The sequence below is a fragment of the Passer domesticus genome, chromosome W (genome assembly GCF_036417665.1).
Source record: "Passer domesticus isolate bPasDom1 chromosome W, bPasDom1.hap1, whole genome shotgun sequence".
NCBI lineage: Eukaryota > Metazoa > Chordata > Aves > Passeriformes > Passeridae > Passer > Passer domesticus.
This window is the reverse complement of record NC_087511.1, coordinates 43363728-43378991: the sequence shown is the minus strand read 5'-3', so window position 1 is coordinate 43378991 and position 15264 is coordinate 43363728. Positions and strand designations below refer to the sequence as shown.

Sequence of the window (15264 nt, the reverse complement as noted above, 5' to 3'; positions counted from 1 at the left end):
CTTTAGAATATCATACAACAGAGACAGTTGTTTGTTGGTTAGTTCCAAGTAAGGACGCAGCCAACTGATGACACCCAACAATTTCTGGGCATCGTTCAAGGTCTTAATAGAATCCGAGAATTGCACCTCCTGATGCTGAATAGTTCGGTCAGGAATTTAGACTCCCAGGTATTTCCAAGGAGCGTGCTCTTGAACCTTCTCCGGAGCCACCTGCAGCCCATAAGAATGCAGAGCTGCAAACAGCTGAGGCCGAATCCTCAGCAACTCATCCTGGCTGGGTGCTGCCACCAGGATGTCGCCCATGCAATGATAACAACACACGTCAGGAATGATCACAAACTCCAGACAAGGCCTGAGCCACATACCACTCACAGATAGTTGGGCTATTGCGACAGCCCTGTGGCAAAACCTTCCATTGATATCTCCGCACAGTTTTGGCATTGTTGATTGAAGGCACTATGAAGGCAAACTTTGGTTTGTCAATAGGATGCAAAGGAATTGTTGAAAAAAAATCCTTCAAATCAATGATCAAGATTTCCCATCCTGCAGGGAGCATGGTGGGTGAGAGCATACCAGGCTGCAGTGCCCCCATGCTTTCCATCACCGCATTAATTTTTCAGAGGTCCTGTAAGGGGCTCCATTTCCAAGATTTTTTCCTTATCACTAAGACAGGAGTATTCTAGGGACTTGTACATGGCTCAATGTGTCCCCGTTGAAGTTGTTCCTGAAGCAATTCACAATGGGCAACCAATTTTTATTTTGTCAGGGGCCACTGGTGTATTCAAATGGGTTTGTCCACCAGTCACCGTAAAGGCAGCATAGGACATCTTCCGCCCTTCAACACAGTGGCCCCAATTCAAAATCCATCCCAATTCGTACCCCCCAGGCAGCCAATACATCCCGCCCTCAAAGACTGATCGGAGCTGGAGTGACATAGGGCTGAACTGCAGCTGTCTGACCACTCACCTTACTGATCAGCACAGACCATTGTCTTACCAAGGTATGTGCTGCACCCACTACCCCTTTGATGGCCGACCCTATGGGAGCCAAAGGCCACATAGGAGGCCACGCAGAGAAAGAGACTGTTGGAAGCGGCTGGTCGGGGGTCTGATGGCTTGACCTGGACACCACAACCTTCCCAGAGACAGGTCCCACAAGAGACAATTTTGTAGGAGTCTTAGGCAGTCCTTCAGCCACAGGGTAACCTCTGCAAGGGGCAGGCATCTCAGCTCTTAGCAGTGATTTCAGCTCTTAGTGATTTCAGCCCTGCCTTGCGAGGTGTACCCTGGCCAACACAGGGACAAAGAGAGAGGTGCACCATGTGGTTGTTCCACAGAGGTAGCCTTTATTCCAGCACCCTGCAAAGGACGCCAGTGATGGCAGCTCCCTCCTAAACAGGGAAGAAACTAGGCTTTTTATGGGGAAAAGTGGGGATGGTACAAAGGGGGAAAAACCAATCAGTCCCAACAAATCTACATGGGGTTCCAAAACATGCTGGGAACTTACCATGGCCAAGGAGGATTTCCCAATCCAGGAGAGTTTGAGAAGATCTTACCATAGCCCATTCAAGGGATACCTCTCCAAGGGAGAGAACTGGCATGCCCATCTGTCTCCACAGGAGACGACTGTCACATCTGCCCCTGTGTCAATCAAACCTCAAAGCTTGATCTTTGGCAGGCAGGCACCTGGTAGGGTCATCAGCTGGGGTCGCTGAGCAGAAATATCTGCAGACCAGAAGATTTGTGGCAGTCCCGTGGATTTGAAGCCACCATTCCCACAAATCCGCTGGCCAGTCCTGGGGACACATGACTGAAAAGGCACAAGTTGAGCAATCTGAGTCCCTGCCAGAATAGTGATGGGGGGGGGGGGGGGTGGGGGGGGTGGGCGTGGAAAGCATAGCACAAATTTGACCTGAAAAGCCAGAGTCACTGACACCTGGGTGAACAAAGATTCCTTGGTGGGTTATACTAGATCTTCCTACGAGCAGTGTGCTTAGTCCTTGTCCCAAAGGTCCGAACACATCCAAAGGAACCTTATGTTCATGACAGGATTCTAAGATGACCATGGTTGCAGTACATACATCCATCCTGGTGGAGCCATGGGTGCTGCCTCCAAGCTGGCTGGGCAGGGCTGAGCTGGCGTCATGCCCTGAGGAATCACTTGTGTCAGAGTGCAATTCCCCTGTGCGCTCATCCTCCCGTTTCCCAGGCCTACTAAAGATTGGCCATTAGCATAATATTTAGACTTACATTGGTTTGTGTTTAGCACTCTGAGAACTTGCATAACTTGCATGGAGCCAAGGCCATATTTTGCAACCTTATCTTGCAAATTTTGGACTACCCACCAGGCAATCACATCATGCCTGTCAGCGTGTCCTGAATTTGAGACAGCTTTATACATGGGAAAAGCTCTAATCTCTCCTTGGGGTGGAACATTGTGTTGCTGAACCACCTGTGTCTCCTCCACAGATGCTGGATTAACTGTTTGACATCTGTGGCCCTTTCCCTCTGATCCAGTGTGGTGTTAGCTTCACACTGTGGCATTCCCACCCTTTCTACCAGGTTCCAATCCCCAGCTTCTGAAGTTTGCATCTTAACTGCTTCCCAAAAGTGGTGAGGGTTCTTGGGGCACACAGTCACCCAACAGGGTGGCAAAGTCCAGAGATTACTCAGGGAGGATGACGCCGCCTGTTGGTGCCGGCGTTCTGCCGTCAAGGCATGCCCACACTGGTAGCCTGGCCATTTGCATTCATGGCTGTTGCTGTCCCCATCCAGGGGACAGCAGGGGGTGGTGGGTTGGCTGAAGGCTCTGAAGTCGAGGGACTGACTGCAGACTGCAAAGCCAAGGGGCTGGTTACAAGCTCAGATGCAGGGGAGCCGGCCACCAGCTGTGCCATGGTTGGGGGTCCAGACGCGGATGGCACGGCTGGAGGTGCAGGGGCGGGCGGTGCAGTCGCGGCCAGGGGCGCTGCAATGGGAAAGCTGCAAAAGACATTAAGTCAACCAAGTTAGCCACCACACAGGGAGGAGGAGAAGGCAGTCGTTCCACAACTAAAGGTGGGGGGGAGAAAGGGAACACAGCTCCTGTTGTGCAATTTACCTTTCAGAGAGACACTGCTGATGCGGTGATCACAGCCACTGTCGTCTGCACAAGCGCCATGGAAAAGGAGGGGGAAGCCAGCAGGGGATGTGACATTGGCTGGAAGAAATGCCCGCTGGCAGGCGCTGACGATGGGCATGGCCAGTACATCTGCGCAGGCTCTGTGGCTGATGACAAGGGAGCCGATGGAGCGACCAGTCTGGCTGTGGCGACCGTCGACGGCGGAGATGGCTTTGCCCTCACCAGTGATGTAGGGGGGGCATCTTGAGCCAGGAACTGCAGCTCCTGCTGACCATGAAAGAGTTGGTCCCCGACTTGCAGGGGGGGTGAAGGCAGGGCCAGCTGGCAGGGCCAAGTGGCCTGTGGGGCAGTGCAAGACCCCCCCCCGCTCCCTGCCAAATGGAAGTGGGCATCACCAGTAGCTGTCACAGCGGCTCACCAGCTACTCTTCGCAGGGCAGAGGAAAACCGATCCACTGACTGCGGCGGCGATAGTTCCAGTGCTGTCAGTGGTGATGGAGGGGCCGAAAGCGGTGCAAACGGGGAGGGGCCATCCCCTGGGCATGGCTGAGCCGTGGCTATGGCTCTTGGTGGTGTCAGTTTTGCAGGAGGAGGAGACGTCGGCCTCACAGAGTTATAGGGATGAGGATATTTTGGCGGAACATAATCTCTAGATGAGAAATAGGTTCCGCGGGGGGTCCTCATGTCCCCCGCCAGTCTGCTGTCTTGGGTTGAAAAGACAGGAGCCTGTGAAGGAAGGCAAAAGCCTCCTGTGAAATGGAGAAGGTAAACCCCCTCCCTCCGAATTATCACAACTTCAGAATTAAAAAAGGCTCTCAGGCAAAGATATGGGAAACGGGAATAACAGTTCTTTACTGGAAGAAAAAAAACCAAAAACTAAATAACAATGTAATTTAACACAAGCAAAACAACCACTGGCAGAGTGAGAAAAACCTGACACCCTGAGAAGTCAGGGTGCTGATAGCAGTCCAGCCAAATGGTGGCTGCTCCTCCTGGAGCGGCGATCTGCAGAAGGGTGTAGATCCCTTCCGAAAATGCAGCGAAGGAGCAGCTGGGCCTCGGTTCCTGATTCCTCTCGGAAATCCAGCGAAGAAGGCTGTCTGTGGTCTCAGAAGTGCTTGTTTTATGGTGGCAGGGATGCTTGGCTCCTCCCTCTGGGTGGAGCATCTCCCAATGGGATGATGTAACTAATCTTACCAGCCACAGTGAGTGATTCAATAGCCCATTAGCAGGACATTGTCTTCCTGGCAGTGTCATTGTTCTTGAAAGAGATAAGAAAAACTGCCTAACCCCCAACAGATGGCAAAAAAGAATACATGCTTATTTTACAAGCCAGGACATTATATAGCCCATTAGCAGGAGATTATCTTCCTGGCAGTGTCATTGTTCCTGAAAGAGATAAGAAAAACTGCCTAACCCCCAACAGATGGCAAAATAGAATACATGCTTATTTTACAAGCCAGGACATTATCCACCCCTTATTCTATTTCCATCTGTGTCACAATGAAATCTTATACTCAGTTTTCACTTAAGACCAGGTTTCCTTGTGGTACACAACGGGTTTCCCCATCTTTCTGCATTACCCACCAAGTGTAACCAGGTCCTTGAGCAAAAACAATCCCATGGATGGGTTTGTCTCTGCCTGAGGTGGGATTAATCCAGACAACTTTCCCTAAAATACCCTTCATATGTACCACAGGGACTTTATCTCCATCTATTGTGTGCAAGGGTTCAGACTGGGCAGGGCCAGCTTGATTGATGGACCCTCGGGTGTTGACCATCCAGGTTGCTTTTGCCAGGTTATTTTCCCAGTTTCTAAATGTTCCCCCACCAAGTGCTTTCAGGGTAGTCTTAAGGAGTCCGTTGCACCGTTCAACTTTGCCAGCAGCTGGAGCATGATAGGGGATATGATATATCCATTCGATACCATGTTCTCTGGCCCAGGTGTTGATAAGGCCGTTCTTGAAATGGGTGCAGTTGTCAGATTCAATCCTTTCAGGTGTGCCATGTCTCCATAGGACTTGCTTTTCCAGGCCTAAGATGGTGTTCCGGGCAGTGGCATGAGGTACAGGGTAGGTCTCTAGCCATCCAGTGGTGGCTTCCACCATGGTCAGCACGTAGCGCTTGCCTTGGCGTGTCTGGGGCAGTGTGATGTAGTCAATCTGCCAGGCCTCCCCATACTTGTACTTGGACCACCGCCCCCCATACCACAGGGGCTTCACCCGCTTGGCCTGTTTGATGGCAGCACACGTCTCACAGTCGTGGATAACCTGAGAAATACTGTCCATGGTTAGATCCACCCCTCGGTCTCGTGCCCACTTGTAGGTGGCATCTCTGCCCTGATGACCCGAGGCATCGTGAGCCCATCGAGCCAGGAACAACTCCCCCTTATGGTGCCAATCTAAGTCTATCTTTGACACTTCTATTCTCGCTGCCTGATCTACCTGCTCGTTGTTTCGGTGTTCCTCATTAGCCCGACTTTTGGGGACATGGGCATCTACATGACGGACTTTCACCGTTAGTTTCTCCACCCGAGAGGCAATGTCTTTCCATATATCAGCAGCCCAGATTGGTTTTCCTTTACGTTGCCAGTTGGCTTTTCTCCACCTTCCCAGCCAGCCCCATAGAGCCTTGGCTACCATCCATGAATCAGTATAAAGGTAGAGCTTTGGCCACCTCTCCCTTTCAGCAATGTCCAGGGCCAGCTGAACGGCCTTGAGTTCAGCAAGTTGGCTCGATCCACCTTCTCCTTCGGTAGCTTGTGCAACCTGTCGTGTGGGGCTCCATACGGCTGCTTTCCACTTCCGGTTCATCCCTACGATGCGACAAGAACCGTCAGTGAAAAGAGCGTAACGTGTTTCCTCTGCTGGTAGTTGGTTATAGGGTGGAGCTTCTTCAGCTCTTGTCGCTTGTACCTGCTCCTCATCGTCAGTGAGACTACAGTTTTCACCTTCTGGCCAGTTCATAATTATCTCTAAAATCCCAGGGCGATTCAGGTTTCCAATACGGGCGCGCTGGGTGATGAGGGCAATCCACTTGCTCCATGTGGCGTCGGTGGCGTGGTGGGTAGTAGGAACCTTTCCTTTGAACATCCACCCCAGCACTGGTAGTCGGGGTGCCAGGAGGAGTTGTGCTTCCGTGCCAATCACCTCCGAGGCGGCTTGAACTCCTTCATAGGCAGCCAAGATTTCCTTCTCTGTTGGGGTGTAGTTGGCCTCGGACCCTTTGAAACTTCGGCTCCAGAATCCCAATGGTCGACCTCGAGTCTCACCAGGCACCTTCTGCCAAAGGCTCCAGGACAAACCATTGTTCCCGGCTGCAGAGTAGAGCACATTTTTGACTTCTGGTCCCGTTCTGACTGGGCCAAGGGCTACAGCATGAGCGATCTCCTGCTTGATCTGGGTGAAGGCTTGTTGCTGCTCAGGGCCCCAGTGGAAATCGTTCTTTTTGCGGGTAACCAGGTAAAGAGGGCTCACAATCTGGCTATACTCGGGAATGTGCATCCTCCAAAAACCTATGGCACCTAGGAAAGCTTGTGTTTCCTTCTTGCTGGTTGGTGGGGACATAGCGGTGATCTTGTTAATGACTTCAGTGGGAATCTGGCGCCGTCCGTCTTGCCATTTCACTCCCAGGAACTGGATTTCTCGGGCAGGTCCCTTGACTTTGCTCTTCTTGATGGCGAAGCCAGATTCTAGCAGTATCTGGATGATCCTCTTACCTTTCTCAAACACTTCTGCCGCTGTGTTCCCCCACACAATGATGTCATCGATGTACTGCAGGTGTTCTGGAGCCTCACCCTTTTCTAGTGCAGTCTGGATCAGTCCATGGCAGATAGTGGGACTGTGTTTCCACCCCTGGGGCAGTCGGTTCCAGGTGTACTGCACGCCCCTCCAGGTGAAAGCAAACTGAGGCCTGCATTCTGCTGCCAGAGGAATGGAGAAAAACGCATTAGCAATATCAATAGTGGCATACCACTTCGCTGCCTTGGACTCCAGCTCGTACTGGAGTTCCAGCATATCCGGTACAGCGGCGCTCAGCGGTGGAGTCACTTCATTCAAGGCACGATAGTCCACAGTCAATCTCCATTCTCCGTCAGATTTGCGCACAGGCCAGATGGGGCTGTTGAAAGGTGAGTGGGTTTTGCTGACCACCCCTTGGCTCTCCAGCTCTCGAATCATTCTGTGGATGGGGATCACGGCATCTCGATCCGTCCGATACTGCCGGCGGTGCACTGTCGAGGTCGCAATTGGCACGAGTTGCTCTTCCACCCTCAGGAGTCCTACTGCAGACGGGTTTTCTGACAGTCCAGGCAAGGTGTTCAATTGCTTAATGTCCCCTGCCTCTACAGCAGCAATGCCAAAAGCCCACCTGAGTCCCTTTGGATCTTTGTAATAGCCGTTCCGGAGGAAGTCTATGCCCAGAATACACGGGGCCTCTGGGCCAGTCACTATAGGATGTTTCTGCCACTCCTTCCCAGTCAGGCTCACCTCGGCTTCCACCAGGGTCAATTGCTGTGATCCCCCTGTCACACCAGCAATAGAAACAGGCTCTGCCCCCACATGTCCCGATGGTATCAGGGTACACTGCGCACCAGTATCAACTAGGACATCGTATTTTTGTGGCTCTGATGTGCCAGGCCATCGGATCCACACCGTCCAGAAGATCCGGTTTTCCCGTGCCTCTCCCTGGCTAGAGGCAGGGCCCCTCTAACACTGGTTATTATTCCTCTCCTGGGTATACATACTAGAGGTCCCTTCAAGGGGATCTGACAGATCGTACCCAAAAGCTTGGTCATGGGAGGTTGAGGCTACCTTCACCTTGGTGGAACTCCCCCGGTTAGAGTTTCCCTCCTTGAGTTGACGGACCCGTGCTGCCAGGACAGAAGTGGGTTTCCCATCCCACCTCCCCATGTCTTCCCCGTGGTCACGCAGGAAGAACCACAGATTAGCCCTTGGGGTGTACCCTCTCTCTCTAGCTGGGGAATGTTGGGCTCTGACTTTGGGGCCTGTGACTCGTATGGGTGCTGCATTAACCTTCCTCATTTCCTTCCTCATCTCTTCTTTGAACTCCTTAATCACAGCTGAGATATGAGCCTGCATTGGGCCATTAATCATACTCTCATAATTCCTAAGTTTGTTGGCAACAGAGCCCACTGTCTCTCGGTTAGTGTCAGCATCAATTGTTGCAATGAAAGTGATGTACTGAGATGGCCCCAGATTTGCCAGACTCCACAGCATTTGCCCTGTGCACCTGACCTTGTCGGGGTCATTATTATGTTGTCCATCCCTCCCAAAGAGTACCTCTAATACTGCCACTTCCCTTAACTGTTGGATCCCTTCCTCCAGGGTCTTCCAACGCATTCTATGGTGGTGCTCCTGCATTCTCTCCCTGTGGACAAACCTCTCTCTGACACTCATTAAAAGCCGCTCCCAGAGAGAAAGGGATCCTGGCTCCCTTACAAAAATCTGATTCATACCTGAGTCCTGGATTAAGGGTCCCAAGTTCCTTGCCTCACCACCGTCCAGCTGCACGCCTGTACCCATAAGGTCCCAGACCCGGAGTAGCCAAGTAGTATAAGCCTCACGCCCTCGTCGCACAATGTCTTTGTGCAGATTACGGAGACTTTCGTACGTCAGGGACTCGGTGATGATCGCAACTTCTGGCTCCCCTGTGGGTTGTGAGGTTCCTCCATTCCTATCTCTATCTGGGTGCTCTGCTTTCATCTTAGACCTCCTTGTTTCTACCGGGGCAACTGCTGCTGGCTGTGACTGCCTTTGTGGTTCAGTTGGAACCTGGACAGTTGTAACATTTGTGGGTTCCACAGCTGTACTATTAGACTGTCCCTCTTCAAGGCAAAAGGCAGGCTTCTCACCAGCTGGTGAAATGCACTCCTTCAGCATCTCTTGCATCTCCTGCATCTCCTTAACCAGCACCCTCACCCAATCTGGGTGGTTCGTTTCTGAGGCAGGCTGTGGGGCAGGGGCAGGCTCTGGAGCAGCAGCATCTCCAGTCTCTGGGGTAGTGTCAGGCTCTGCAGCAGCACCCCTAGTCTCTGGTGTAGGTGTCAGGGTAGTTATCCAGGTTAATCTTCTCTTATCTCTGAGTGCTAAACATAACAGGCATATCAGCAACACCACCCATTGTATGATATCATTAGCACTTAAAGTGGATCTTAACCCTTCGAAAACTGGTGGTGCAGACCCAAAAAGATGGTTAAAAGGTTGGGAGAAAGTTTCCCCCCGTGTCATTTCCTCACAGTAGGTACCATTATTAAAGTAACTCCAAAAACATGCAGTTAGTGTGTGATAGCTCTGAATCCATGTACCTGCCATCCAGAGGAAATTAAAGATCCATGAATCCTTCACCCAGAGGACAAACTTGATAACAGACACAGTGGCCTTAGTTATAGGACCCATATTTAGATAAGGGCCTGTAAATGGGAAGTATACACTTGCGACCACATGCCACCCAAACCAGGGAAAACTGGACCACATGGTGGTACTTACAAATTAAGCTACCTAAGAACTGTTAATCCCCTTTTTTTTCCTCAATGCCCTCGAGCCCCACGTTGGGCGCCAAAGTCTGTCTTGGGTTGAAAAGACAGGAGCCTGTGAAGGAAGGCAAAAGCCTCCTGTGAAATGGAGAAGGTAAACCCCCTCCCTCCGAATTATCACAACTTCAGAATTAAAAAGGGCTCTCAGGCAAAGATATGGGAACGGGAATAACAGTTCTTTACTAGGAAGAAAAAAACTAAATAACAATGTAATTTAACACAAGCAAAACAACCACTGGCAGAGTGAGAAAAAAACCTGACACCCTGAGAAGTCAGGGTGCTGATAGCAGTCCAGCCAAAAGGTGGCTGCTCCTCCTGGAGCGGCGATCCGCAGAAGGGTGTAGATCCCTTCCGAAAATGCAGCGAAGGAGCAGCTGGGCCTTGGTTCCTGATTCCTCTGGGAAATCCAGCGAAGAAGGCTGTCTGTGGTCTCAGAAGTGCTTGTTTTATGGTGGCAGGGATGCTTGGCTCCTCCCTCTGGGTGGAGCATCTCCCAATGGGATGATGTAACTAATCTTACCAGCCACAGTGAGTAATTCAATAGGCCATTAGCAGGACATTGTCTTCCTGGCAGTGTCATTGTTCTTGAAAGAGATAAGAAAAACTGCCTAACCCCCAACAGATGGCAAAAAAGAATACATGCTTATTTTACAAGCCAGGACATTATATAGCCCATTAGCAGGAGATTATCTTCCAGGCAGTGTCATTGTTCTTGAAAGAGATAAGAAAAACTGCCTAACCCCCAACAGATGGCAAAAAAGAATACATGCTTATTTTACAAGCGAGGACAGATGAGGATGTTGTTCTTGCTCCGCTTGGAAACTGTAGCATCACCGATCCCTGTAATCATGCCTGCCACAGGTTGTAGTTCCCAGTGTGCTGGCCATTCTGAGCGGGCGATGATGGTCACGTCTGCACCGGTGTCCAGCATCCCTGGTAGGTGGACCTTCTCTCCTCTGCAGGTAAGACCTACTCGAGGACAGGCTTACTTGGTCCCACAACTTGTATCCACATTGCTGTGGGGTTGAGAGGAAGCTGTTCCCTGTGATTCTTAGGGAGTAGAAAGGCCTGTGCGAATGGGGTACCCTTTGGAAGAAAGTAAGGTAAGTCTGTGCAGTACACCTGGACAAAGATTTCTTGTCCCGGGTGCACTGTTTGTACTTCTGGAACAACAAATATTTCCTTTGGGCTATGGAGAGAATCACCTATTATTAGGATGTTAGAAGGACCACCTTTTGGCCCACGTTTGCCTGTGGGAACACCATAAACATTATAATTTTTAATGTCAAAGGACAGTGCAGTTACCAGTTGGCGGCGCATTCCCTTTGGTATCGCTCCATGTGTTGGGTCCTCCTCATGTGGTCTGGAATCTCCTGGGATGGTGCGTGACTGGGTCTGGGTGGCCTTTGATTTGGTGTCCTTGCATGGGGCCCCACCACGCTCCGATAGAAGTTTCCCGGACGCGGCTGATAGTGCTGCTGATTCTGGGGCCTTTGGTGGAAATTGCGAGGGTACCTGGGAGGTGGCCTCTCTGGACAGTCCTTTATAAAATGTCCAAAATCTCCGCAGTGGTAGCAGCGGACCTGGTCTTTAGAAGCTATTACTGCATATGCACTAGAAACTCCTTCTGCAATACCCTTAGTAACTGCTTGTGCCACTGTATCTTCAGTGGACAAGTGGCGTGTGCAGCTTTCCAGCATTTGCTCTATGGTAGGTTCTGTGTCTAAGGGTAAGGCTCTCAGAATTGCTTTACATTTTTCATTTGAACTACTCATGGCAAGTTTACACAACAGTTCTTTCCTTGCCTCTGTGCTCTCTATCTGTTTTTCCAGAGCATCCTTTATTCTATCCACAAATTTTATAAAGCTTTCACCTATTTCTTGTTTAATAGTAGAAAAGTATTGGGTAGGGGTAAAGACATCAGGGGTAAGGAGTAAGGAGGTTTTTGCTGCTATAGCCACGTCTTGTAGTTTCGCCTTAGGTAAAGTATCAGCTTGGTCAGAGGGTTTCTGCAAATCCCCTTCACCAGCCAGCTGTTTGAGTGTAAAGTTTGACTTATCAGCATCTGCAGCGTAGTTATCTGATAATGTTTTTAATTGCTTTTTCCAATGCCTTTCCCAAAGCATGTACTCGGCGGGAGAAAGGAGGCACTGGGCAATATTTTTAATATCGTGGGGTACCAAAACATGTGCTGAGAACGTAGCCTCTAGGAAATTTCTAAAAATATGTGAACTTCTAACATGTTCTTTGGCTGTATTCCTTAGTTGCACAAGTTCTTTATTTGTAATAGGTTCCCATGTCTTTCTAGTAGTAGCACCTCCTCTTTTTCCCTTCTTATAATCTACTGGAAAGGCAGTAATTCTCTGAGCTAATTGCCAGTCCCCTGCCTGTGTGGCTTCCATTTTTATTTTTGCCCATGGATCAATATACTCTATTTCCAAATCAGAATCGCTGTCACTGCTTTCATCAGAGGACGAGAAGTGAGAGCTATCTGGCCTTGTCTTATGTTTCTTATGGCAGGCTGGAGCAACATTTGGCAGAGGGGCATGTGGCTGGACAGGGTATGAGGCAGCACATGGCAGAACGTGGCTACAGGGAGGCAGCTGTGCTGGAGTGGCCGTACAATGCGTGATACAGCATGCACAGGACTGGGGGGCGTGGGGAGGGGGGGTAGAACTGAAGGAAGTCTGGGGGGTCCCTACCGGGGGTCCCTGAGGGTGGGTGTGTGGTTGCAACACCTGGGTGTGGGGGCAGGGGAGGTGTGGGAGGGAGGAGGCGGCGGGCAAAGGCACGACGGTGGGGGGGGGCGCGGATACGCAGGCGGGCTGATCCCCTGCCGCAGCAGGGATGATGCCGGGGGCAGGGAAAGACGCGAGGGTGGAGTGGGAAGCGAGGGTGGGAGGGGCGGGAGAGGCAGTGGGGGGGGCCACGGCAGAGACAGGAGGGACTGCAGAGGGGGTGGGGGGGGGGCCCAGCAGGGTCGGGGGGAGCAGGGGGAGGGGTGGGGTTTGGGTCAGATTCGGCGGGAACTGGCGCAGATGCTCTCGGAGATAACACAGAGCAAGGAGGCGCGCAGGGTGTGGCTCCCAAGGGGAAGGCAGGGGGGAGGAGGGGGTGGGCAGGGGCCGTGGGTGCAGCGGGGTTGGGGGGGTGCGGCGCAGACAGCAGGACGCTAGGACCCAGAGGAGTACTGGATTCCAGGGTGGAGGGGGTGTTATCTCCTCGATTAGCATTTGAAAGAGGCGCTTCTGTTAAGTCAGATAAGAGCTTCCCGTGTCGTTCAACAGAAGTTAGCCCTGAAGTTACTATATTTTTGTTAGTTTTTTCTACAGCTTTAGTGATAGCGTGAAACATAGGTAAAAACCGGGTTACAGAAAAGTCTTGGTTAGTTTGAAACTTATATATCGTGGTCCCAATTGTATCCCAAAAGGAGTCTAAGGTAATAGTCTGTGTATTAGTGTCTGGGAAGTGGCAGAGAATCCACTTTATAAATTTTTTCAGGTTAGTTTTTGACAGGTTACCTTTAGAAAAGGAAAAGTTGTTAGAAGATAGGATTTCTAGGATTAGTGAATATAAATCTCTCTCGTTCTGGGATCGCTTAAATGTACTAAGCTTTGATCCCGTGTTTTCAGTTCCCCACCAGCAGAAAAACGAAAACAAAAAAAACAAAAACAAAAAAAAACAAAAAAAAAAGGACCTGAGGAAAAGTATTTTGCGCGCAAGAAAGGCTGTGTTAAACTTACACTTCTTCAGCCAGTTGTGGGTCAAAGTTCTGCTGGGGGTCGTCTACATGTCGGCCTCCGCGGACACTCGCGTGCCCAGGTGTCGTTGTTGCGCGTCGGCTGACATTTTCAGAAGAGTCCTTCTAAAACGGAGAGCTTCTTCTTCCAGGATTTCTGGCGCGGAGGCAGTGACAATTTCAAGAAGAAATGCTGCTCCTCTGAGATGCCAGGTCTGGCATTCAGTTCCGCGGCCAGAATATCGTGGCAGTTCAGATGTCGGTCATGGGGCCCCTCGCTGTTGGGGTGTCAGCTATGGCCGGGCTATTACCCTCAGGGCAGAAGCCCAGCGGGGAATGCCGGCCGGCCAGGATAGCTCAGCGGGGGGCTCAGGCAACCTAGGCAAGCTATAGTGATTTGCAGTCAGCTCTTTTGTGATTTCAGCTCTTTCAGCTTGCCAGGTGCCCTAGGTACCGCCGCCGCAGCAGACGCAGAGAGAGAGGGAGAAGCGCTGTCTGGGTTCCGCAGGGTTCTTTTATTTGGGTCTCCGCGAAGGGTCCAGTGACAGCTCTCCTCTTTCGAACCGGGCAGAGTTAGGGGTTTTTATACCCTACCGGGGTTTTGAAAACTGTCTAATAGTAAGGGTCAGGGGAAAAGTGATCTATGGGCTTACAGGGAGATAGCAGGGTCCGAAAGACGGAAGAGAGGGGCTTCTAAAGTCTTAGTCATGCTGACTTTGGCATTTCCTAGCTCTTAGGCTTCTGATCGCCAAGGAGGCCGTGCAGGCCCTGTGCCTGCTACACAGTTCAGTGTTTCTTAACCACAGGCTGTTAAAACTGGAGACTGCTCAGCTCCTGTTACCCATGCAGTTGAGATAATTAGGCCTGTTACTATTATTATAATTTTTCTTCAAACTTTGGCCAACTGCTGGAACCTGTTGTTCAAGGAAGAGGATGAGGACAGTGAGATTCCCTGGAAGAGGTGGGATATATGTACTTTGCCAAGGAGCCTTCTTGCTCTTTGCCTTGGGGAGGGGAATGTCTGACGATGGGTGGGAGCCAGCAGAAGGCAAGCTTCTCTGTTGGAAATCCTCGTGTCTACCTGCTTCTAATCTAGAGTGTCACATCAAGAGTAGACAGCACAGGATCATGTAACCATGATATTTTATGAAAAATCGTTTCCTAGGATTTTTCCTGTCCTGAGGAGCTGAGACCCTCAGGAAAGAAATGTAAACAATACCTATCTGCTGCTGTGGAATGCAACAGGTATATCTTCCATTGGTCCATGTGGATTGTTTTCAATTAGTGACCAATCACAGCCACCTGTGCCAAGGCTGTGAGCAGTCACAAGATTTTGTTATGCATTCTATTCTATTCTATTCTTGTTCTTTGTAGCCTTCTGATCTTTTCTTCTCTCTCTGTTCTTTTAGTATAGTTTTAATGTAGTATTTTAATATCATATATAACATAATAAATCAGCCTTCTGAGAAAAATGGAGTCAAGTCTCGTGTCCCCACACATGGGGTGTTCACCTCAACAGGATCATTTAGTTGCAATATATCTGTGAGCTTTCAAGATCACTGTGCTCCTCCCCAGTCCTGTTATTAAAAGGCCAGGAAACACGGAGATGTTGCTCAAACATCTATAGTACCCAGTGAGATGAGGCTTGTCTCTTTGCAGTCTTCTCCTCTACTTCCCCTGTAAGCATAAGGCACTGCTGAGCAACAGACAGTGGTATATATTAGGAGGCAACAACCACAGCAGGATAGCCCCAGGAAAGTGTTTTAATTTCTTAACAAACTCATTGGACATTAGAAACTGTAAAATAACACACAGGTAAACAAATAGAAACTCACTAACCCTTAGCACCCTGG

The 15264-nt window shown here is 50.4% G+C and overlaps 1 protein-coding gene across 1 annotated transcript in view; it reads left to right on the top strand.

The window, feature by feature from the left end:
* The window catches only part of LOC135289060 (uncharacterized), a 43990-nt gene extending 40623 nt beyond the window's left edge, over positions 1-3367 (top strand). Inside the window, exon 3 of the mRNA XM_064402428.1 lies at positions 3107-3367. Within this exon, the coding sequence (XP_064258498.1) occupies positions 3107-3367 (261 nt within the window). The remainder of the gene's footprint in view (positions 1-3106) is intronic.
* Positions 3368-15264: the final 11897 nt, after the last annotated feature.